This window comes from Anoplophora glabripennis, unplaced genomic scaffold, assembly GCF_000390285.2.
Source record: "Anoplophora glabripennis isolate ALB-LARVAE unplaced genomic scaffold, Agla_2.0 scaffold379, whole genome shotgun sequence".
Lineage (NCBI taxonomy): Eukaryota > Metazoa > Arthropoda > Insecta > Coleoptera > Cerambycidae > Anoplophora > Anoplophora glabripennis.
In genome coordinates, this window is record NW_019416487.1 from 272,650 (window position 1) to 300,178 (window position 27,529).

Below are 27,529 nucleotides of genomic sequence, written 5' to 3' on the forward strand. Positions count from 1 at the left end.
ATATTTTTCTTAATTAGAAAGTTATCGGTCCGCCGGACGGAGTTGATTTTCATCTGCATAATTTTTTTAATCGGTACTGTCAGTTTTTTTAACTTTCTCTCCCGACGTTACTACAAATTGCAATTTGCTGCTAGTTGTCTGGATTTACCTGTTTAATAAGATATGCATCGGCTATTTTGTGCTTTCACTGATGATTGTCTTACAATTATTACACCTGGCCGTAAATCTCTATCTGTTGTTACTTTGTCGATTGTTTTACAAGCACATGCTGAATTTAGTCGAAATTTTAATAAACTAAGCAATTTTAATAATATGTACGTTATATCAAAGTGTACGTTATATCTGTGAACGTTATATGTGGATTTTTGTTCAAAAAAGTACGTTCGGTGTTCTTAACATCGATCGAAACGAATTATTTTTTCAGTGTACGCGCGACGCCTTCTGTGATTTGATTAATACCGTGCAGTGTAACCCTTCTTTGTACGGATTATGTTCGGGAAAGTGTGTCGAATGCGTAATCTCTCGATTTTGTTTAATAAAAAGCGTTTTAATATCCAACATTATTATGTAAATGTGACAGCATATTGATGATATTTCGGAGATTACGTTGGCTTAGCTCGGAGTTCCAAGTTACGGCGTGTTAGAGGCGGCTATGCATTCGGATAATTCGATTCGGGCATTCCTTTACGGGCAAAAATGTCGATTTAAACTTTAATCTCGCTATGTGCTTGATACGCGCAAGTTATGACACCTGTTGTCCTAGTTGGCGAAATGTCACTTGAGGGGGACTGCCTTTCTATTGAAATGCGCGATTTGCTTTATGTAACAATAGAATTCCGATAAAATTTTTAGTAATATGAGATTGTCGGAGATTATCAAGATCGAGATTATTTGTTAAGTAATTAAAAATGTGTCGAAAATATGCATACCTTGTTTCTGAACATTATTACCAAGTGCTGTACGTTAAATGTTACAATTGAGGACAAGTACGTAAAAAGTATCTGTTTTATTGTAGGTCTCTTAAAATGGGAGTAATACATATCACGTTTCAAACACGTTTCAAAGGACATTTTTGCGATTTAGAATATGTTTCCTCATTTATAAAAAAGTGTATTTACGATATAGCGAGTGCTAATACTTTGTACGTTATATGCAAATTTTACTGCATATGTATACATACATACATCTGTAGGTATCTTGAAAAGTTTTTAACTAAGTGTCATGTCATACATCGTTTAAAAGGAAGCTTTATCGTCTTACAAGCAACGTACGTTAAAGGTGAATACGTTATATGGTTAAAAGAATGCGCGTTAAACTCAGGTTTTAGTATACGTCTCTTAAAAAGTGATGAATATCAATCATGTTTCGAAGGGAAATTTATGTAACTTCAATAATCTTCCCCATTCCCAAAAATTAAGCATCTGTACGTTATAGTAATTGTTAAAAATATACGTTATATGCCTATTTTACTGCAAATATATTTCGTAAATTTTTTTAGAACTATAAATGTTGTTTGTAATATATCGTTTTAAAGACGTTTTAACTGCTTACAAACGAACGTTAAATGCTTGAAAGTATGTACGTTAAATTCCCAAAAAGTGTCATCATTTAACATCTGTATGATATAGTAAGTATATAAGTTTGTACGTTATATGCAAATATTGCTATAGATTGCTCCAGAAAAGTGCATCATAAATATCATGTTTTAAAAGAAATTTTACGCGATTTCAAAAATGTTTTCCTCGTCCTGATAAAAAGAAGCTTCTGTAGGTTATAGTGAGCGTCAAATGTTTGTACGTTATATGCCAATTTTACTGCATAGAAAGTTGTTAGTGTGTATAAATATTTTATGTGACACATCGTTATAAAGTGGTTTTTACTGTTATAGATATGTTTAATGTTTAAAAATATGTACGTTAAATTCAAGTTTTACTGTACGTGTCTTAAAATGTGTTTAACATAAATATTATGATTTAAGGATACCCATCTGTCCCTGTACATCCAATTTGTACGTTATATTGAGTGTTAAAAGTTTATACATTCTATGCAAATTTTACCTTAAAATATTATTCATATAAACGAAGTACATCGTTTAAATGATGTTTTACAGTCTTATAAAGCATACCTTGAACGTGTGTATGTTGTACAATAATATGTACGTTATGTACAAGTTTTAACGTACATTCTCCGGAACCTAGATTTATAACTTTATTACTTTAGATAACTTTATTATACCGAAAATATAAAATTTCTCACAACACGCACAATCTTGTTAAATACATTTGTTACTTTTATGAGAACATACGGAGATGAACACGTAGATAGAAGTTCCAGTGATTACACCGCCTTAATTAAGTTCTATATGAACTTTTTTTTTATTACAGACGCGTAGTGTTCCAGTGTTACGTTTTAATATGTTTACTTTCTGCGTTGCCGCCTGTCTAGGCGCATTAATTAGGCATGCAAATGGGAACTGGCGGCCTGCTCTTGGCATTATAAAAAAAAATTGAATTGCCCTTTTTCAACCAGGTTCCACCTCGCGAACAGGAAGGGGCTGCTACAGGTGGGAGAAAGCGGAAAGGCCGCCTTTATAATTCCGCCGGCGGAGTGTGTAAATAACTTATTTTTTAAGTTTAATTAGCTCCTGTATTCGCGAAGGAAAGCTCCGTTGAAATTTGTACGGGGGGAAAATCGAAAGTTGCGAAAATTCGTTGTAATATAGTTATTTTGTAAATTAATTAAGAAAATTAAGCGTACATGTAAGCCGACCTTGTGCATCTTGTGCACGTGCGTGGACAGAATGCTTCGGACACGCTGCATGCGTGAGTTGAATTTTTGTGTTAGTTTTTAACGAGATTTGAATAAATTTCAGCATTTTCGAACACAAAATTTAAACCGTCAAAACCACCATCAGCGCTTGCGCACTGCGGCGCGCGGCAGCTTCAATAGCAAAGGTAGAGCTGGCTGCTGCGCCAGGGACGGCTTTAAATTTGTTTAAACCTGCATGTACTTTTTTTCAATCTAAAACGTAATGTTTTAGACCTAATAGTACAGTCATTGAAGCTTTTCACCTCCGAATTCTTTGAAACTGAACCGATCGACTTGAAATTTGGCAGATAGTTAGAGAAAAGGTCAATGAACGTTAGTGACATAGCGCCGATTGACGCTTCCACCTTGTTGGGGGTGGACATTTTTTTTCAAAAATAACGCAACGCTGGAAATCGATAGGGAATCAAATTTTGAGCAAAAAATATTCGAATAATTTTTCCGAAAAATCAAGTGTTTTAATTATTCACGATTGAAAACTTGGAATTTTGAGTGAAAAAAAAAAACAAAGTATTTTTCGCGAATAACTCAAAAACTACGCATTTTATTAAAAAAAAAAGAACATGAACACAAGAAATGAACAAAAATGTAGCTTATAAATAAACAAAGAAAAAAAGTGTTGTATGTCCTATATAAAGCGAAATATGGTTAGTGGAAGGGGACTTGTTTTGGGGGGAACACTCGAATCGATGTATTCAACGTCAAATAACGGAAAAAATATTAATTTTACGTGTATAACGCTCCTGGAGTTTTTTGTAGTACCAATAAGACCTTCAAAATGAGCACTTATAAAAGTTAATTAGAGCAAAATTGAAGGAGTTATCGTCAAAAACAGATGGGTAGCTCATATTTTTTAATGAAAAATGAGCAGTAAACGCTGTACCATCATTTCCATCAGAATTAAAATTAATCGTAGACCCTTTACAATTAGTTTTGTTTTAGTGTTTTTCACACGATCCTGAAGGTAGACCGGTTTAGAATGCGTATTTTTTAAATAATGTACGGTAAGTTGAAAACGTATTCTTCATTATTCAAAAAAAAATTGCCTTATTTATGTAATAACTCAGAAACTATGAAAGATACGTAAAAAATGATAGACAACAAAAATGTAGCTTTTTTTCAGCAAATATTTTGTTTTTTTTTCCTATAGCATAAAAAATAAAGGAGATATCGCCGCTTGAAGTACCCATTTTAGTGAAAAAACGACCTGTCTCGAGCTCTTCGGCCCTTTCCCCTAGGACCTAAAAGGTTTTATATGCAAACGATCTTACAGCGCTTGAAATTATCTTTAAAATGCTTTTTTGTAGGATACTATAGCTTCAAAATTAACCGAGTTATGGTAAAAAAACCAATGACATTTTGTTGTAAATTTCATATTACTTAGCGTTACGCGCTGGTTCAATGTCAAAAAAAAAGGAAAAAAAAATAAATTAAATGGACTGTATGCGATACTGATTGAATTGAATCGGCACTTACCCTTGGTCGTAGTTTTCTTTGATGACTTTTGAATTTTATCCGGCACTGGCTTTTTNTTTTACCCAAGGTATTCGTTACATTTATAATAGTATCCTATAACAGATCAGACATTTGCATGTGCGTGTTTATCGCTGCTAGTTTTTTAAACTCACTGTATGAAACTAACAAAGCCAAACTGGAATAGAAAATTATTTTGTAAAAGTAGATGGCTCGTTATTTTAGTCACCGAAAAATCCAACGTTAAAAAATTTTACAAGTATATTGGCATGTGGATAGGCACAGATGATTAATTGCAAATAAAATTAGTTTGTCTTGAAATAATAATTTATATTTTTGTTGTCCTAAACTGCAAACAATAAAAAATAAATAATTTTCAATCCGATACATTTGAAACATTTTTTAAAATTGCTTAAAATTTTTAACAATTTTTTTTAAAGTACTGTGTTTAGTAGGTTAGTAAGTATTATTTGAAAATAATTATATTTCGTATTGCCGTTCTCTAATTACAATAATTACACTTGTAGTTGCAATTTTTTCTGAGCTCTGGAGCACGAAGTTTAAAGCCGATTCTCTCCGCCACTGGGTCCCCGGTTCTCTATCGCCCCGGCCACTCGTCANAGCTTTTAAAAAGTAATTTTTTATCATTTTTGTCAATACAGAGGTGGTTTTTAGGGGTTGAAAGGGAAAAATTATTTTATTAGCTATAAGGTAACTTTTATTTTAAATAATTGGACGATTTAATCATTCCAAAGCTTTAAAAAGTAATTTTTTATCATTAATTTTTGCATAGGAGTAGTTTTTAAGGGTTAAATAAAAGGTCGAAAAGATAAAAAATATCATAAAACATGTTTGAGAACATAGAACATTATTTAACTTTTGTGCTTGAACAAGATTTTTATCAATAAAATGCTTAAAACTTAATTTTTTCAATTTTTTTCACTTAAAAAACAAAAAGCGTCAATCGGGCTTATGTCACTTTTGAACTTGAGTCTAAAATGAGCCTTATTCTAAATTTTCATGTACATCCATGCAGTTTCAAAGAATTCGGAGGTTACAGCTGATTTTCAGCTTCAATACTACTGACTGTACTATAGTAGCTGTTTATTAGGTATTGTTGGTGTAATTCAATGCTAGTTAGGGCATGGAGTATAATGTTTCCCACAATTTCTCAATTTTAAGCCTTATTCAAAGCTTATACGATTTTAGACTATCTGGCAATGCAAGTAACATCACGTACAACCATTACATCTAGTTATCCTTGCGTTATTTGGTTTGTAAATTGATGTGGTCAGTTTCCGCATACTTGCAGCCATCCTGTTACATGAAGCGTGTGGTAATAGCGCACGGCGAATCTGTATCTATCTCACTTCCTCCTAATAAGATTTATCTAACAAAGTACAGTAATAACCTTGAATATTGGTAAGTTATTACAAAAAATTGCATATGTCATCTGCAAGTGGAAGAATGCCTCCATTATAATGCACATAGAGGAATATTTGAAGCCTTTGACAAAAGTTATTTGTTCGTTAGAAGCTTTAATAGTCATTAAACAGCATGGGTTTTTGTACTACATATCGCACTTCATAAGATCAATGGTTCAACTAAAATTTTAACGTTTTCAATTTTCCTTGTCTTTCTTGTAACTGAAATTACTGATGCAAATATGTCATATGCTGAAAAAAATCAGGTGAGTAAACAGAATCACGCTATGCAACAAAGAAAAAAACGAAAGACCAAAAATAACTACAATTTCAACGCGAGATATCTGGGCCACCATATGTATCACCTACACAACCCTACTGATCCAATCCTTGAGCGCGGTTCTCCTGAAACCGCCAACGGAAGTGGCTAAATAAAGAACGATTTCGTCCGTCTAGAAACAAAAGTCTACAGAGAGTTCTGCCAAAAGACACGCCCGTTTATTCTTCGTCTGGTAAGAGAAATCCATAAGCAAAACAAATACCGACAGTGTGTTACGTCGTATGGTGTAGGCGAGCCCACACATGGTGCCCCCCCATCAGCGGCGTATACCCGACGACGAAGGTTTTTAATGGGGCGCGGGACACGTAATTTGAAATATACCGCCCCCGCGAAGTACTCGGCCTTAGGATAGAGTCTGTGGGAGGCGATGTATATGTACTGAGATTGACGATGTATTTAAGTTTCCGTAGATGTAATGTTATAGAGAAAATTAGTTTCAATCTTATTATACAGAGTATTCGTTAAGAAAAATTTTAAGGGGAGATTCTAAGTGATTTTTATAAACACAGCAAATCGATAGTTTTCGTAGTACAAGGTGTTGATAAAAAAAAATCACCTTTTCTAAAACACTAAAACACCTTGATGCAGAACGATGAAACTTATGTTCAAAACTTATATAATTAGAGATAAACAAAAAAACATTGAACTTGGTATAAATACGCTTTACCAGCGGAATTCGCCGTCACTGAAAGCCCCAGAAATACGACGCCACTGAATAATTACTCCCTTAAGGTTTATTGACGTACTTGGTTTACAACTTGTATTTAAAAATCGGAAAAATTCATTTATTAACCTAAAAATTATTGTCAAAATCTTACATAGTAGTCCAGACGGTATCTGTTTCAAAGAGTCCATATTTGGATGTATCGTATATCCACGGAGATTTTTTGCTTTTTGGCTTTCAAATATCACTAGAAAAAAAAAATTTTATATGCGCATAAANCGACTATCTCTTTATATAAAACAGTGGTCATTAATTACTAGTGACGTAACTATACTGACATGGCTTGCAGGATACAAACTGCCTTTCGTAAAAAAGCCAGTACAATTACACCCACCGGATTCAAATTTAAGTCTAACTCAAAATTGCTGCAAGGCAGTTTATATAAATTAATTAATATGGGAGCAATATCACTTACTAGTCCACAAGTTAAACAGTTTATCTCTTCATTTTTTCTTGTACCTAAACCAGATGATTCCTCAAGATTCATATTAGCCTGAAAAAATTGAATGCATTTTTGAAACCCTCTCATTTTAAAATGGAGGATTACAGGACTGTATTACAATTAATTTATAAAAATTGTTTCTTTACCACTGTAGACCTCAAAGACGCATACTTTTTAATACCAATTCATTGGAATCACTGAAAATACCTAACCTTCAAATTTAAAAATAAATATTACAGGTTTAACTGCCTTCCGTTTGGACTTAGTTTCGAACCCACGGTATTGTATGTATGTGTTGCTTATCTTGATGTTCCTATCATTCTTAGTAAAACAGAACAAGCTGCAATCACTGACTCTCAGTTCACTAAAAAGGTTCTAGAATCTCTTTCTCAAACATTATCTAAAAATTCAATATCTATTAAAAAAAAAAAAAAAAACCTGGCGCAACTAATAGGAAAACTAGTAACTTCATGTCCTGCGTGTCCATATGGATGGGTTCATTTAAAAATTTTGGAACGAGAAAAATTCTTGGCGTTACGACATAATAAGTATAATTACAAAAGTAAAATGCTGGTTTCCCTTTCTATGAAAGTGGATTTAAATTGGTGGATCAAAACAATTTCGTTTAATGAGGGAAGTCGAATACTACCAAGTAGAAATTTTTGTTTAAACATATTTTCCGATACCTCCCCAACTGGTTGGGGAGCGTTTTGTAATGGCCACGCCACTCATGGGTTCTGGAATCCATCTGAAATATCACACCATACAAACTACTTAGAATTAGTAGCTGCATCAAATGCCGTAAAATCATTTGCTCATAGTCTCTCTAATTGTTACAGTACCCTAAATAGAATTGTGAGAAATTTGTGGGAGTGGTGTGAAACTCGCAAAATCTTTATTTTCGCTTCATACATAAATACTAAAGATAACGTTTTTGCCGATAAGGAATCCCGACCTCAAAATATTGAGACAGAATATTCGTTGGAACATAAGGCCTTTCACAACATTTGTTCCACGTTCGAGACACCAGATATAGACATTCTTGCAACAAAATTAAATGCAAAATGCATCCATTATATTCCTTGGAAACCTGATCCGGACTCCATAGGAGTTGACGCTTTTACTTTTTCGTGGAAAGGAGAATTTTTCTATGCCTTTCCTTCCTTTTGCATGATTGCAAAATGTTTGCGAAAAATAATTACAGAAAAAGCGAAAGGAATTCTAGTGATCCCACGATGGGATACTCAACCGTGGCAGAAACAACCTTTGTGGAGGCACCTTATCATGGAGGCCGGGCCTTTATCAGGCAGTCTCTCATCAGTCGAGGAGTTCCACCAATAGGATTTTCACCTATTTTGTCTTCACTGGCACCAAGCACNAAACATATTTTCCGATACCTCCCCAACTGGTTGGGGAGCGTTTTGTAATGGCCACGCCACTCATGGGTTCTGGAATCCATCTGAAATATCACACCATATAAACTACTTAGAATTAGTAGCTGCATCAAATGCCGTAAAATCATTTGCTCATAGTCTCTCTAATTGTTACAGTACCCTAAATAGAATTGTGAGAAATTTGTGGGAGTGGTGTGAAACTCGCAAAATCTTTATTTTCGCTTCATACATAAATACTAAAGATAACGTTTTTGCCGATAAGGAATCCCGACCTCAAAATATTGAGACAGAATATTCGTTGGAACATAAGGCCTTTCACAACATTTGTTCCACGTTCGAGACACCAGATATAGACATTCTTGCAACAAAATTAAATGCAAAATGCATCCATTATATTCCTTGGAAACCTGATCCGGACTCCATAGGAGTTGACGCTTTTACTTTTTCGTGGAAAGGAGAATTTTTCTATGCCTTTCCTTCCTTTTGCTTGATTGCAAAATGTTTGCGAAAAATAATTACAGAAAAAGCGAAAGGAATTCTAGTGATCCCACGATGGGATACTCAACCGTGGCAGAAACAACCTTTGTGGAGGCACCTTATCATGGAGGCCGGGCCTTTATCAGGCAGTCTCTCATCAGTCGAGGAGTTCCACCAATAGGATTTTCACCTATTTTGTCTTCACTGGCACCAAGCACGTTTACACAATACAACAGCTATTACCATAAGTGGTGGAATTTCTGCAAGGCACAATCTAAATCGCCTTATATCTATTCAATGGACATGATGTTTTCCATTTTTAATTGACCAATAATAAAGGTGCCTCATATTCCACATTAAATTCACTATATTCTGCCTTATCATTCATTTTTTCGGCAGATGACAGGGATAAGATTTTTTTTTCAAACGTGTTTTGAAAGGAGTATATAGGCGAAAACCTCCACAACCTAAATACCAGACAACATGGGACCCCTCCTAGTTCTTGATTATTTAGCAAAGATGTATCCTCTAACAAATGTATCATTGCCGCGGTTAACTTGTAAGCTTGTAACCTTACTAGCTCTAATCACTGGACACAGAATTCAGACTATGTCCAAAATCCGGGTTTCAAATATTATCAAGTTCAATGATAGGTTAGAAATAAAAATACCAGACTTGTTAAAAACTTCCAGTCGTACAACTTGCTAACCGTTACTAGTTGTTCCGTAATTTAATAACATCCCTCCACTCTGCTTAGCATCAGTAATTAATGTTTACATAGAAAGGACCCAGACTCATAGATCTGGAGAAACAAATCATTTAATCTTAACACATAAAAGACCCTTCCATCCAGCATCCACTCAAAGAATTAGTAAGTGGATGAAAGAAAAAAAAAAGAAGATTGGCTGAGAGTGGAGTGGACATTAATCATTTCTCCAGTCTCAGCACGCGACCTCAGCAGCCTACAGGGCTGGAGTTTCAATAGAAACAATAAGAAAAGCTGCTGGATGGACCCATAAAAGTCAAACTTTTAACAGATTTTATAATCGATCCCTATCTTCGGATCCTACGTTGTTTGCTAAAGGTGTGCTAAATACTGGTGTAACATAAAATATTCACCTTATTACCAGTATTTTGAATGGCTGTTCTTAAAAGTATATTATTCTTGTATGTATGCCTTATATATAAATAAAACAACTGTACCAATGCATACCCACGATCTAGATCATTTTTCTTTAAACATCTACAAGTGTAATTATTGTAATTAGAGAACGGCAATACGAAATATAATTAAAAGATCAATTGACTTACCTTAAGGAAAATTGATCGGAATTATATGAGTATTGCCGTTCGAAGAATTACAAACCCACCCTTCCCTTACCCTACCTGATCTAGATCTTGATTTCCAAAAAATTGTAATGACTATTGACGAGTGGCCGGGGCGATAGAGAACCGGGGACCCAGTGGCGGAGAGAATCGGCTTTAAACTTCGTGCTCCAGAGCTCAGAAAAAATTGCAACTACAAGTGTAATTATTGTAATTCTTCGAACGGCAATACTCATATAATTCCGATCAATTTTCCTTAAGGTAAGTCAATTGATCTTTTAATTATACGCTAGGTGTTTTTTTTAACATCCACTTTATAAACAACAAAATTTAATGACCGTGAACCTAAGCATCTATTCAGGGAGGTCTATTACAGAACAATAAGAGTAATAAGATTAATTAGAATACCTACTATAGCAATTTCTTCATAAATCTGGCTAATAAAAACTCGGCAAAAAAACAACTGCTGTTTTTTTACACTTCACTGATCAAATATTAAATATTCAATCTAAGTTATTTCTTTAATTTATTTTGGATGTTTATGTAAAACATACATTTCAAAACTTATTGAGAACATACTACACAGGTGCAAAAAATAAGTGAATTTGAATTATCCATTAAAAAAAAACTATTTAGTAAAAAGTATTTGTATTTTTTTAACACTGTGAGTCTTGATGTCAATGATCGAGTTTAGTTGAACTACATACTAATCCACATGATGAGATATGACAACAGGGTGCTAGAAAGACAAAAAACAAACGACCAATTACAGAAAACATTCTACTTAAGTATCTCCTGTTTGTCTTTCTATTATTAAATAAATGGAGAAGTACACTGGTATGTGATCTTAGTTGAAGTGATCCTTAGTAATTGACAGTGCAATTAAGGCATAGTTTAGTATATTCCGTACCAAATAACTGAGGTCGTGACCCGACCATTTTTAATTGTCACAATTTTTTGGTATTATTTAGTATACTAAAGAAGTTTTCATGAATTTTTTGAATTTTTTTTTTTTCAATCATAAAAAATGTGTCTTGCATAATGCCATATTTGTTATATTTTTGACCACGGACAATAAAAAAAAATAGAATAAAAAAAGGTCCCACTCTAGAACCTGTCTCAACTTTGCACATTGAATGATTTTTTTTGAGAATATTTTGAAGAAAAAAAAATAACCACTTTCAAAAACTACTATTTTGATTTAAAAATTAAAAAAAATCAAAAAATATTTTATATATTTTTTTTTATAAAACCATCTCAAAACAAGCAAAACGAAAAAAATGGGTACTAAAAAATAATACCAAAAAATCAAAAAAATTAAAAATGGTCGGGTCATGAGCTCAGTGATTTGGTGTAGACTGCCCCATATACATAATTTTTTTTTTAATTTCCAATTAAATAATAATTTCATACAAAAATAAACCAATAAAGGACAAGATTTTTGTCATATTTAAATTTCAGGTGGCAAACACCCCATTTTGTTTTATCGAAGAGTTAGTAATAACATAAATTACCCCCAGAAACTCCCTTGTACAAAATTTGAATAAAATATCTTTAAAAGGGCTCAAGAATGTACAAAATCACATTACAAAATATGCGCAAAGTTTAGGAATATTATCCAAACACCAGTAGTTTCAGATTATTTGCTACAGTTCAAACAATCCTAACTGAGATAAATGGTGTATACATTTCAACTGAAAATAAACCTACCAAATAAACAACTAGTCTCTGTCATAACTACAATATTATCAATAAATCTTCAAAGTTCAAAGATTGGATTACATGAAATTAATTTCCCACAAACGTTTTGTTAACACAGTAATGTATCACAGTATCATCAATTCTGTTTCAAATTTCTTTTACAGATAAAATGACCCANGACGCCACTGAATAATTACTCCCTTAAGGTTTATTGACGTACTTGGTTTACAACTTGTATTTAAAAATCGAAAAAATTCATTTATTAACCTAAAAATGTGTTAAATTTCAAAATTATTGTCAAAATCTTACATAGTAGTCCAGACGGTATCTGTTTCAAAGAGTCCATATTTGGATGAATCGTATATCCACGGAGATTTTTGGCTTTTTGGCTTTCAAATATCACTAGATATGAAAATTTTTATATGCGCATAAAAAAAACGTGGGCTTAACTTTTGGCGGCACAATATGTTAAATAATTTCGAAAAATGTCATATGTTTCTTCCTATTTAATTATGTATCTTTTCAAGAGTTGATTTTAGGCGAAAATGGAAGAGGAAAAAAATGTTTGTAATTAAATTTTACAAAATATTACTAGTTACAAATCGAATGAATCATGNTCCCTTAAGATTTATTGACGTACTTGGTTTACAACTTGTATTTAAAAATCGAAAAAATTCATTTATTAACCTAAAAATTATTGTCAAAATCTTACATAGTAGTCCAGACGGTATCTGTTTCAAAGAGTCCATATTTGGATGTATCGTATATCCACGGAGATTTTTTGCTTTTTGGCTTTCAAATATCACTAGAAAAAAAAAATTTTATATGCGCATAAAAAAAAAACGTGGGCTTAACTTTTGGCGGCACAATATGTTAAATAATTTCGAAAAATGTCATATTTTTCTTCCTATTTAATTATGTATCTTTTCAAGAGTTGATTTTAGGCGAAAATGGAAGAGGAAAAAAATGTTTGTAATTAAATTTTACAAAATATTACTAGTTACAAATCGAATGAATCATGATTATTATTGTAAAAATCGAAAAAATCGACAAAATTGGGGTTAAAAATCATTATTTTTTAGGGAATTTTTTTGGGGTCTTTAAGTTTGGTATAGGACCTTCATACTTGGCTAAAGAAAAGATCATGTTATGTAGAATCATCACACCAAGTTTCATCAAAATCGGTTAGATAGATTTTGCACAATAATTTTGCAATCCAGATTTTGAAAAAAAATTTGCAAATTTTCAAAACTTTGCACAGCAAAAACTAAGGCCCTTAGATACTTGAAAATTTAATCACATATAGAAGGGCTTGTTTAAACATTGGTAGAATTTTTGTACAATTTTGTATTTTTGTAATATAATGAGTTAATTTCTCATTTGCTTATATTTTAAACAGTAAATAATATTTGAATTATACTTTAATCACAAAAGATGATGATTAAATTAATAATGAATTAATTAATTACTAATTTTCGACATATTTTGAAAATAATCGTTGTTTAAACAATTTTAAAATATTTAAATAAATTTGTTTTTGATCCTTGATAAACAATACATAAGTTTATGCACTTACTTTTGATACAATAAAAAAATAAAGTTGATAATTAGAGGAAGTTTAAAGATAAATAATTATCGGACTGTTGAAAGACCAATAATTATTAATGATAGGCATTTGAAAATACGCTAATTGTTTTTTTAAATAGCAAGACATCGATTTAAAAATTTTTTAAGCGTGTCGCGGTTTTGAACTCGCCGATTGACTTTCGAGCAGGCCGAAGCGGCCGTGCTCTCTGCTTCCCCCACCACCACCACCCGTACGATTTTCTTGAATTTCTCGCTTGCATAAATAACTTTAAATTTGTTTTAAAGTAGGTTGCCAATGAAGAAAAGTATTGCAAACTTAGATCTGGTAAGAACTCGGAATACCAAAGATATTTTTCGAGAAATTAGCCCGGATGTCCCAGTACATTTAGTGTAAATGACGGTTAATTTTGATCGGCTGTCACTACGTAACTAATTGACCAACCGATGTTTTTTTTTTTAAAAAAACGTCTTTCCAATAACTTTTAAAACCAGCTTTTAAAAATTTGATTTGATTGAATATTCACAAAGTTATTCTAATTGTTTATAAGTACAAAAATTCGACCAATGTTTAAACAAGCGCCAGAGCTCTCCTAATTGACCGATTCGAATTTTTCAAAAAAAGTTTGAAAGCTTGAGAGCCCTTCTATATGTAATTTAAAGTATCTAAGGACCTTAGTTTTTGCTGTGCAAAGTTTTGAAAATTTGTATTTTTTTTTCAAAATCTGGATTGCAAAATTATTATGCAAAATCTATCGAACCGATTTTGATGAAATTTGGTGTGCTGATTCTACATAACATGAACTTTTCTTGAGCCAAGTATGAAGGTCCTATATCCAACTTAAGACCCCAAAAAAATTCCCTAAAAAATAATGTTTTTTAATCCAAGTTTTGGCGATTTTTTCGATTTTTACAATAATAATCATGATTCATTCGATTTGTAACTAGTCATGTTTTGTAAAATTTAATTACAAACATTTTTTTCCTCTTCCATTTTCGCCTAAAATCAACTCTTGAAATGATACATAATTAAATAGGAAGAAAAACATGACATTTTTCGATTTTTTTTAACATATTGTGCCGCCAAAAGTTAAGCCCACGTTTTTTTTTATGCGCATAGAAAAATTTTCATTCCTAGTGATATTTGAAAGCCAAAAAGCCAAAAATCTCCGTGGATATACGTTTCACCCGAACCGAAACAGATACCGCCTAGTCTATAGTTTTAGTTGAATACGTCTATTAATTCTGTTACTTGTTACTTTTATATCCATTATTTTTTGTGAAAAATTAGTTTAACCTTCAAGCGACCTACAAATATATAATAGAAAAATTCTTTGATCCCAGATTCCGACATGAAATTCGGCCAAACTTCCAAAAAATCAAAAAGTAGTCTAATTAAATTTAATTCGAGATAATTAGATTTTGAAAACAATCTGTAAATAATAATCTTAAAAGTATACATGTTTTCTTGAATACCTTGATAGATTTTTTAGAACTGAACAACAAATATTAGACTTTTCAAATACCAGCAGATCACTCGTGCAACACTTGTCACTTGATTGTTTTGAAAAAAATAGAAATTCTAAATGTAATTTCTACGTTGACACTAACATTGCCCTTGAATTTTTTATTTTCCTTACAGTTATGATGTACTAAGTTCAAGCAAATCTTTCTGTGGATTTTACTAGACATCTATATGAAGTTTAACGACTATCTACATTTTTCGGTTCTTCCTAAAACAAGTCACGATTATATCATTATTCCCACGCATATTCTGAGCAAACCGCTTAGTAACGAGCAACGTGGTTTGTATATAGTAAAAATAAATACATAGACTGAGGAATAAAAAATAATATTCCGTTTTATTAGATACTCGTTTGTGAATAATGTTAGACTATAATTGATTCATAGAAATAAACAGACGACCCTCGTATCCGTATCGCGTCTCCACCCATGGCGATTCGTCATGATCCGAGATTAATTGGATTACGTCACGGGATTTTAATTACATTGCGACTAATGCAATTCCTGCCCTGAATCCCAGACCGTCGTACGCTGTGCCCAGGCTTTTTTCCAACTGTGTCACCGTCTAGAATCATTGTGCGGATTATTTTTAGATCGGTGGTGGACCCCACCGCATCTACAGACTCTCCCAAAGAAGTTAAAACCAATTTTTACTAAATATGTGGTGCTTTATTCGAAAATCGAAGTCAGATTTATACACAACACAACAGTAAAATAAAAAGGGGCATTTTAATTTTCATAATTTCAGAATTTTTTTATAGTAAATCATGGTATGCAACTTTTACACGAAGAATATATCGTTTAAGGACCCACATTAAAAATATGAGACAATAAGACATTGTATTCGCGCGACAGTCTATACTTCCATTATTTTAAACCCTTACGAGAACAATACCCATCGTTGAAACGTGACTATATTTTATTGACCTCGCCAGGCAATATGTAAGCGTGAAACGTGCTAAGAATAAATCATAATCACATGGAGGATTAAAATTATTATAAACGCCCAGATGAAGTGGATGGAACGAGACCTTCGGTCAAATTTAATTTGTCGAAACATCCGAAGGGAATGCTCGGGAGCAATTAATAAAAGTGGCATGTTATGTTTATATAGGGTCCGTTGTGTAATAACCTTCAGTAGAATTTCAGTAAAACGCACTAAATATTTTTGTTAAGAGGAGTTGGCAACCTGCTAGTGGAATTAGTGAACAAACCTAGTGAAGAATGAACACACCGTATTTTGCATTAAGGTTGTTAGTTAACAAATTCCGAACTTTCGGTACAATCATTTACTACTAGTTTCCCAGTTTTTTTTTTTTATGACAAGGCCGTCAATCCCTCAATAAAAATTTTAGTGTGTGTTACTGAAATTCTACTGAGCTAATTACAGAACAGCTTGTGAAAAAAGACGTGTTGCCGATTCGAGTGTTTGCTGGAGTCAGTCCTCGTGGTGTGGAGTCGTTCGTAGAAATATCTTGGCGCCAATCTGCCGGAGTCGTCTTCCGGGAACCCCGGTGCGTCCGGCCAGCGCAAGCGTCAGGATGGCGCTATTGACGTTGTATTTAAAAATGTGTCACTTGCAACATGTGTACCCACAAATTGAATATAAAAAAGGCAAATTTAAAATATGCGTGTATGTAGGTACTTGCTCGCCGTTAGTTACAGACTTCCATTGCATTTCCTCAACTTTGTCTAAGAACCTCTACCTGGCCATGTTGCACTCGGGCCGCCTCCACAGAGCCTGGCTCCTGTTGTTCTCGGTCTAGGTTTTGTGAAGGCGGCCTGAGAACAAGATCAGGTCAAAGATTTCTAGTCAGGTAAAGGAAGTACATCGTAAGTCTGTAACTGACGGACACAACGTGTACAAAATTGCAAAAAGTGTACACCAAAACCGAATTTGCACAAGTTTTCTTGGAAATTCTGGTGATATTTGTAACAAATTCACTAGATGGTGTATCCCTTGGAAGTATATGCCATATCTCAAATATTATTGCTTACTGGCACAAATGAATAACCTTAAGATATTGAGAGTGTAATTCAATGCCGGACTGGACATGCAATCCGCAGAGTAGCTGTTTCTCACAATATCATTAATTTAAAAATGTTCATTGGACAGATAATACAGTTTTATTGGAGTTTTTGTATTGACAGATAAACGAAAAATCAAAACAAGTTTTTTTATCGAGAAACTGTTGAAGAATCCCGTCCGATAACGCCCGAGATGCTTGGAAATGTTCTTTCGAGAGTGGAGCAAGGATTTGGTGACCCCGACATTTTTAGGAAATACTGGACTTCAAGGCCAGGACATAGCCATTCCAAGGAGCTTATGGAGTATCCTTCGAATGGAAGAGCGAATGAGTTACTGAGCTTGAATAGAATCCGGCTCAGGAGAGTGACAGGACTCATAACGGGACACTGTCACTTTAGGAAACATCTACATAGACTAAAGCTTGTAGACAGTCCGGTCTGCCGAGGATGTGAATCGGCGGATGAAACTTCTCTGCATATCCTGGGCGAGTGCCCGGGATTTGCACGTAGCAGAATGGCGCTCCTTGGGGGACCCTATTTGGAACCCAAGGAGCTGAGAGAAGTGTCAGCAAGGAAGCTTTTGGACTTTGTAAAAAGGACAAATCTACTTGCTGAATAGGACTAGTAGTGGGACGCACAATAGGCCTAATTAGGCCGCAGTGCTATGGGACTTTTAAAGGACCAACCACTAGATGAAGATGAAGATGAAGGAGCAAGGATTTTATTATTGTTTGGAAATGGAGAGAAACCAACAATTTGAACACTTAATAAAATAACATTCTTTCATTCATTGATATTTTGTCTTATTCTTTAGTTGATGATTTTATTGTCATATTCAAAACAAAATTTAAAAAGTCGCCTGTCGTCGTGAGCTGAATTGAAAAAGCTTTAAAATGAGGTGTCACTCAAGTTAGGGTGCCATTAGTTAGGGTATTTTACGCCTCTGTCTAAGGGGTAGCTTCTACGACACCAAAACTTACGTCAAAAGAAAAATCGACGTGTCTCAGATTTTTTTTGTTTTTTTTTTAAATTCCGATATTTTCCAGGTGGGATTTTTACAAAAATAATTTGTATGTAATGAAATATTACACACTAAAAGTAGATAACCGCATTTTTTATATAAAATTATACGCAATATACCAAAACTTACTAACATTTTGGAAAGCAAATTTGTTGTTATTGTTGTATGTGTTACCCAATCTTAAACTGTTTATTATTTCATTGAAGTGAAATTAACAATTCTAGTAAAAAAGCCTAAGATTGTGAAAACACAAAGATCTATTAAATCTAGTATAAATAAATCCACCACATCTTGGTCGTTTTTCATTAACAGGAATCCAATTACAAAACTAGATTAAATTTAATCTACAATAAACTTAGTTAATTCGTAATTATTAAAGTCGTAAATGTATTTTCAAGGTGTATGTACCCTTAAAAAACATTTAACTTGACCTAAACAATTGGGCAATTTTCGAAAAAACCATAGGTATATTATTATACGCTGATTATAATTACACATAATAATCATAATTACACAAGTCCAGTTTGCAGAATTTTTTCGAGCGATACAACATTTTCTCTGTTTTAGTATAATTATAATGTATATTATAATATGTAATTAATAATTCCACGAGTCCAATACCACCGAGCTCTTACTCGATTCCACATGTATTTCGAATTATTCACCACTTACGTCGTAACCACCTAAAGACATCCCCACGTCTAGCGTGTTCTGGTCGTTCTTCTGGTATCCGTACCCCGTCAGGGAACTGACACTAGTCACCGTCAACACCATGACACCGACAGTTCAAAGAAACAACCACACAAGTAGAAAACCTATCACAACCAAGCACCCTCAGACGTCGTAAATTAACGCTTCGGAGAACATCTTCAAGGTGCGGACGCCCCCTTATCACCGAAAAAATTAAGAAGCACTCGATCACCAACCGAAACAACCATCCAACGGCGATAACCTCCTAGCCCCGGAACCGTTCGAGAGCACCGCGGCGAAATCTGGACTATTTTCGCTTCCGAGCACGCACCGAGATGCTCTGGGTTAGATGGAAAGGTAAGAGGATGGTGGGGAGGCAGCCGGTACCGGAGGAGGTGAAACGCGATTTACCAGCGGACTGTTTTGTAATTGTAAACACTACCTACGAATAAATAGATTGAGTGCAGACATTTTTAAACCAATAAGGAGCTCTGGGCCCGTGTTTGTAATAGAATGGGGTGTTTTGAACTACTGACATTGTGGGAAACAACTACTCTGCCAACTACATGCTTGAAAACAGCTGATATTATTCGTCAACAGCTCACCAGACGCAGTCCCCATTCAGACTAGAACATAGAAGTTGACGTTTTTTGCTCATTTGTTTTCATATACAGTATGTCCGCGGATTTAGTTTACAAGAGGATAAACGGACCAAAGAGTGAAAGATACGGAAAAAAGGCTCTTGATAAAAGTTCTTGCTTGAAAAATGAATAAGAGAGTCACGTTATCAAAAATGCAATTTTTTATACAAGGAACAAAGTACAAAACTAAAAACGTCTTATTCAAGTGCAATTTTTAAATAATACGAACATAATTATAACAACAATTAATCTAAAAAAGTAAACAAACCAATATGATGAAGTTATCAAATTTAAAAAACACCATCTCCATAATGAACACAAATTGCTTCCTTAGATATCTGAAGGAATTTCTGATTTCTTCCTGGGATATTGAACGGAGAGCTTGGGTAATTCTGCCTTTTAGCATTTCAATAAACAATTTTTTAAACGGCCTCAGAAACATATCGGCCATGGTTAAGTCAGGGCTCCTTGGGGGCCACAAAATTGGACCATTTCTACCAATCCATCTTGGACCAAATCTGTGGTTAAGGCAATTGTTACCTTACGAGCACAATGTGCAAAATTTAATGGTAAATTTTCGAGTTCATCGCTAAAAAATGTATCTATTATAAGTATGACATTCTATTGCAGGTGTTATTGTAAAAATATGAGTTTATAATGCTATGGACAGATATCGCACACCAGACGTTCACCTTTGTAAAAAATTGTCTTCGTGTTATTATTCTAAATTCAGGGTTCTCTGGAGACCAGTACCTGACACGCTGGGATACTACAATTCCATTAGTAGAAAATGTACATTCAACAGAAAATAGTATGTAAACTTATAAAAATCAATATTCCCATTTAAATTTTTGTCTCCTACGCACAAACAAAAATCTAGTCTTTTCGCTTCATCTCCCTTTTCCAATGTTTGATTAAAGTGTGGTTTGAACGGAAATATTTTACTTTCTTTTAAAATTTTTTGAATATGACTTTTCGCAATTTGTAACTGTTTAGCAAGATTTCTAAGGGGGATGACAGAACAGACTGCAGAACTACGACTGTAGCAGCAGAATCGTTATGGACATATATCTTCTTTTTCTTTCAGAGGTTTAAAAGCGAACCAATTCTTTGAAACTTTTTTTATTATTTTGCAGATTGCCATCCGACTTATTGGGATTTCTTCAAATTGTTCGCTAAATTGTTCCATGACGTAGCGATATGATACATGACTATTCCCACAACATTTTATATAAATACCTTTTGCTCTGTAGATAGCAATTCGATGAGAACTATTTTACATTAAATAATTACTTCATTAAATAAAGAAATGTATGTCCTTAAGATAACGTGACTCTTATTCATTCTTCAAGCAAAAACTTTTATCAAGAATGTCTTTTTTCTGCATCTTGCAAAATAAAGTATGTTTACTCTTACACAAAATAACATTTCTTGTATTTTTGACCCACCCTGTACAATAAAATTGAAGTTCGTCATGGTGATTCGTACTTTCTAAACAAGCAAAAACTTTTATCAATAAAGTATATTCGTATATTTCAGTTTTTGGTCCATTTGTCTTCTTGTAAACTTAATTCGCGGACAATAGGATAACACTGGTTCTTGTTATTAAAATTTCCGATTCAATAAAACACATTTAAGTTCAAAATTTGTAGTTTGTGCTTAGAAGCGAGAATACATATTTCATCAAATATAACATCGTTGAGACCCTCGTATGTAACAATGTTTTTTTTTGTTTATAGGAAAGGAAAATCTTAACAGGGTGCTGTTTTAGATGGACATACGCGCTATTGGCAGACGCCGGAAGAGATCTTATGACTTTGAAACGTCACAGTGTATGAAAATCGTCCGCTATAGCAGAGGGATATGTGGCCGACTTGGAAAAAATCAAGATTGCAATAGCGAAGAGAATCAAAGGGATAGAAAAAATTATTTAAACTGACGAAACAGCGGCAGTAAAATACTTAACAATACCATATTAAAATAAAGATTAACTTGACAATAACAATTACATTAAAATGTTCGTGTAGACATATACATTGATATGTCTTTAAGATTTTTCATTTTTGTTAGTTTTCTCCAATTAATTTCGATCTTTTTGTACTTATTTTATTTTTTATATTTTTTATACGACGTACATTAATATATAACTAGCCACTGTTCAAATACTGCACAGTTGGAGATAAAATAACTTTTTTGAAGGCTCGGAAATTTTTATTGCAGTAATTTTTTTCAAGAAAAAATACATAGATATCCTTTGCCTTGATGCCGTCCGCTGGCCGCAAAAATCGCGTCGGATTCTTGCATGCGATCTCCATTTTTGGAAAAGCTGGCCGACGCGTAGACGATTTTAATTTGTTTGTTTGTTGCCGGTCGCTGGTATTCATTTCGTTTTATGCGATGGGAACTAATCGGCGATTACATACCAGATTTTCTACTTCGTTAATTATGAATTCCGACGACGGCGACGGCCGGGGCCGGTAGTCAAGACGATCCGCAGTCCGTTGCGTTTAAATTATTTACCTGCGACTTTTAGCAATGAGTCGCCGGTATTGTTAGAAAATAACGGACGCACTGGTGACGGACGAAAAGCGGGGTACCATATAACCACGGCGTATGTAAACCAGCAAATTACAGATGAACGAAAATCGTAAGACGCGTATTGTTTGCCTGCTGTGTGTAATAAAACAGATACCTAAGCGTTTAAAAATTTTACAGTTTGGAAATCGTGTTCGTTAACGATGAAATGAGACGATATATAAAAATATAAACCGACACGAATAAGTTTACGTCTGAGATTTACCCATCTACGTTCAAGTGAATAGGATTGATAGGCGAAGCAAATAACATGTTTACTCGAAAAAAGTCCTATCCGCGAGATTATTGTAAAATTGTCTAAAGTCTAAAAAAACTTTTATTAGCTAACTTTTCTTTTTAAACAAATAAGTGAGAAAAACAGTTTTTTCACTTTGCAGGGAAAACCATCAATTTTAGCGAAAAGTGACTTACAGACAGCTTGTAGGGAGTAAAATTATCTACAAAATGAGAATGAAATTTTAATTAATATTTCGTTTAACAATAATTTTTGTGACATTTTTGTAAATTAAAAAAAAATCAGTATAAAAGATGCATTTTTTCTGGGGTTCAGGGCTACTCTACGAATTCGTAAATATGTACATTGTTATTTTTTTGTCGAGCTACCCCAGACTAAAAAAAAAGAAGTTTCTACGATGAATAGAAGCCGAGACAATGCACAATTTGAGAATGTTATTGTCAAAAAAACGGTGATATTTTTTAATAGGTCGCTTAGTTACGTCTTTAAGATTACAATGACGCTTTCAGAATCATGTTTGGTTGAAAATTAACGCCTGTACAGAGGCTTAAAGTTCATAACTTTTGGAGCCTCACTTATAAACAAATTAAATTGTGCGAAAACTATTGCACCTACAGCGTCCACTTTTGGCACACTTTTAAAGTATGACAAAACCCTCAACTTGTCATAGGTTTTATAAAATAGGTTTTAACAATAAATGCGATAGTTATAAACAAATTAAAAAATGGACACTTTTATTGATTTTTTGCAATAACTTTTTTGTTTATTAACCGAAATTAATTTAACAAGTCTCATTTTGTAGATAATTTTATTCCCTACAAGCTGCCTGAGAGTCACTTCGCTAAAATTGATGGTTTTCCCTGCAAAGTGAAAAAACTGTTTTTCTCACTTATTTGTTTAAATAGAAAAGTTAGAGACGTCTTGTATTATGTTCCTATAGACAATTTTACAATAATATCTCGAATAGGAATTTTTTCGAGTTTCTCTTTTATTTTCGCTAATTTTCCTGGTGTATGAGTAGTCAGGGGGAATAATAATGTGCCCAATGCATTCTTACGTTTCAAATCAAACACTATCACAATGTATCATAATGATAGAAATTTCATAGAGAAAGCTCAGATACTTAGTGACTTTTCTAGTATTTTGTAAACATCCTCTGCAGGTACAGTAGCGATGGGCTAAATTATGGAAAACTGTAATCATTTTTTTATAAAAACGCCGAAACGTTTTTATTTTGTTTTTGCCGTTTTTTTGCGTGCATACGATTTTCTACAGGGTGATGCTAAAAAGCTGGACAAACAAAATATATTTTTTAATGGAACACCCTGTATATTTCTACAAATTTGGATAGAACGTTGTCTCACGAGTACAGTAATGTAGATATTGACGGGTCTATCTTTAATAATAACGGAGATATAACTAAGAGTGCTCAATAAAGAGAAGACACGGAAAAATGATTTTTTCCTGTTTTTGTCCAGAGGCTGATGGATAGCGTTTCCAACATTTGGTTTAAATGAATAATATTTTAATTTTGTTTGTTGAATATTACATATTTAATTTACAACCGTTATTCGTATGTTCTCAATGTTTTTAAACTTTCTTTCTTGCCTTCTGCTTATCGAGTACCCTCCTTTATTATATCTATAAGACAGAAATGTATTCGTGTCACCGTTCTATCCAATTATGTAGATATATACAGGGTGTTCCACTCAAAAAATATATTTTTCCTTGCAACTTTTTAAAATCATCCTGTAGCCGCAAAAAACGGCAAAAAAAACAAATATAATCGACCTGTCTCGGCATTTTTATATATAAAAAATATATACATTACTGTTTTATTTAATTATATTGTCCGTTTCACATTTCACAAATTTTTCAAATAAATTTCTTAAAGTTCTGCATACAGCGCGACCAAATGCTTTTAAGAGTGCACAGAGCGATTAGTTAGTCCGTGTGGTAATAAAAATTCCCGAATTATGAATGAAATAGTTACAATTTTAACAACCACTTTATGTACCTAGAGACACCTACACAAATATTATGGTACTTTGTCAGACGAAACGGGGTTTCCATTTCTATTTTCAAATTTTTTAGTTGCCCTTGAAAGACTTAGTAGACACGTAGAAGAGTCTCCGTGTGAATCACACCCTCTAAATAACATCCGGGGTTTTATATTACAAGTTTTAAGACGTATAAGATTACCCCTTGTCTCATACATTACCCAAGTGCTCGGTAAATATATCCCCATTACGAAGAACTTTCCAATTAGGTACGTTACAATATCCATCATTCAAATTTGAGTGGGTGGATTACCGAGCAGCAATTGGTGTTTTAATAATAGTCCGGGCAAATTAGGTTTTTTTTTCAAAATAAATACGAGTACATATTAATGAAAAGAAATGTATTTCATTAAAAAATACTAAATGTTAACATCAACTAGAAATATGTATTTTTTGTCGGGCATGAGTCGAATTTTATGGGCTTCAAATTTCGTAAAAAAAATATACAGAACAAAAGCCTACATTTATGTTTTTGTAAAGGTCGAGCATTCTATTGTTTATAACAAAAAAAATTGCTATATTTTCGATTATATCTCCGAAAATATGTCTCTAATCCACTTGAAGTATACTTATCGATTTTGTTCCTGAGGAAATTTCATTTTACAAAAGCTCAAAAATTTTTTACATTTCAAAATTAAATAAAAAGAACAAAGACTGAAATTGGATGAAACTACAGGAAAAGATTGGGGTGTTCCACAACCCACAATCCGAGCCACCAGTATTAAAAAAACGCCGAGATAAGGATCCTAGTTACCATTTTTTTGGGGTTTTTTTTATTAATAACTTTATTTTGCAACTTAAAAATCTGAAATATGCACAAACGCGAGATAATATAAGTAATTACCTTACGATCCTTTTTTTTTACCAAATTTCGATATCTTGACTTGGGCAGAAGATACACACGCTCGCGTTTTCGACTTTATAATTTTGCAATGGGCCGCCATTTTGGAATTGCTGGTTCGGATTGCGGGTATTTGTTGAACACCCCAACAGTTATCTTTTCCTGTAGTTTCATTCAATTTCAGTCACATTTTTTCCATTTATTTAATAATGAAAATATTGCACTTCTTTTTTCACTGCTAATTTTGCAATGTAAAAAAATTGTGAGCTTTATAGCAAATTTTCTCAGGAGCAAAATCGATAAGTATACCTCATGTCGAATAGAGGCTTATTTTCGGAGATATAAGCGAAAAACTGAAAAAAAAAGCATTCTTTTATTTTGTTATAAACAATACGACGCTCGACCTCTGCAAATACACAAATTAAGGCTTTGGTTCTGCGTATTTTTATTTTTTACGCCCATAAAATTCGACTTAGGTCCGATTTTTTGAAACAGCCATATTTTTGGTCTAATTCGCCCGGACTATAACTTTGTGATTTAGAAATTAGTTATAGTGAAATTTTTACATTTTTACATATTGACTTATTTCGTTTTATAAAGTGACTTTAAATAAGTCAACTTATCTGATTTATAACTTGCTTAAAATGTATCCAGCCTGCAGTAAAGTTTACAACCGTACATCCTCAATTTCTTGTAACACGCAAAGGAATTCCAACACATCTGGCCGATTTACTACAATAGTCTACGACAATGTGTCACTTTTGTTATTGTTCATAAGGCATTTATGACCATGAAAAAACTACTAAAACCCATCTGGTGCTGGTGTAAATGACATACTAACGATTATTTAGACGTCTGTGTACAAAGTACTACATTTTACAAAAGAAAACATAACCTATAAGATGTCAATGAATGACAAACGAAAACAAAATTAAGGTATTATTCAATCGCATTCCATCGGACTACACTTCGCCTTCTACAAATAGACATTGAGTCATCGCCGACGGTTTTATTTATGAGCCCGACACACGCATACATTAATAATACTAGTTTCCTAAAAAAAAAACAAACTCGTTGCCCGCAAGGTGGACGTAAAAATCTACGTTGCAGAGACAACGCAACAAATATCAAACGCTCTCGGTAATTTGCAACAGTATTTTTTCTAAAACGATTTCCGATCGACACGCGATTGAAGTTACGACACCTACTCGGTGCAGTAAGTGAAACAAATGAAATACAAAAAAGTCAATGCAGCGGTTCCCAACATGTTCGTATTCAGATAATGTCCAAATAACGTTTTTGATTACTGGTTTAGTATGTTCAATTGAGAAACTTAAAAAACTATTACATAACAATTGTTTTCGTTGCCTAGAGATTTTATAAAACGACGGATTTTACTACAGATGCAGAATAGACAGAGATATGACGCGACCTACACCAAAAAAACCGACCGAGGACAAAGAAGCACATACGAAGAATTCAATTTAAAAGCAATGACGAATGCCGCGGTAGCGGCATAACGAATTCCTTCTGAGGATGTTGCAAGAAACTGCAATTAATGGGATGTGTGTGTGCGCGCGATCAGTACGAACATGGAATGCTATAAATACTAACCCATGGGACAAGTTGGATCGCTAAGGTGTCGGGTTGGTAAGAATGTGGCTATAAGAGGAAAAAATAGAAACGCTTATCTGGGTGCTACTTGAAAAATACCGTCCATCCCAAACAGGTATCTTTACGCTACTTAGCGAAGCAGTGTTGCCAAGTATCTAAAACATTTTTAGTAGAAATGTATTAGAAAATCGACAGGTTTATATATAAAAAAGTAGGTAGGTTTAAAAGTGAGAAAATACATTGAAATTAGGTTTAATACTCTTCATCTTTTAGGCCAATCATTATAGCTTTTTTTCGGGAAAAAAATACTATTAGAAGTTTCTCTGCGGAATATTGTTCAGAAACGTGTTATAAACAAAATATCAAAAAATCAACTCGAGACTAGTTGGGAAACTTTGTTAAAACAATGGTCAAAATTATGGAAAAGTAGTTTTTCGACTGGCGTAAAAAAACTGTTATTCATAGAGAAAAAAAGGTTTATACAAAAAAGGTAGGTATTAAATAAATCTGTAAAATAAGACAAGTCCGATTAAATTCCGATAATTTGTTTATGCGCAAGAGCTCAAAAA

General features: G+C 33.5%; 1 protein-coding gene across 6 annotated transcripts in view; it reads right to left on the bottom strand.

Moving 5' to 3' along the window:
• Nucleotides 1-27,529, bottom strand: part of LOC108906198 (patronin) — a 122,984-nt gene that overhangs the window by 89,824 nt on the left and 5,631 nt on the right. Inside the window, exon 1 of one of the 6 annotated variants that reach the window (XM_023454704.1) lies at nucleotides 18,957-19,246. The exons of the other annotated variants lie outside the window; for them this stretch is intronic. Coding sequence (XP_023310472.1) covers nucleotides 18,957-19,058 — 102 coding nt within the window. The 5' untranslated portion in view covers nucleotides 19,059-19,246. Of the gene's footprint in view, nucleotides 1-18,956; nucleotides 19,247-27,529 lie in introns of those variants that run through there. 6 annotated transcript variants of the gene reach the window in all.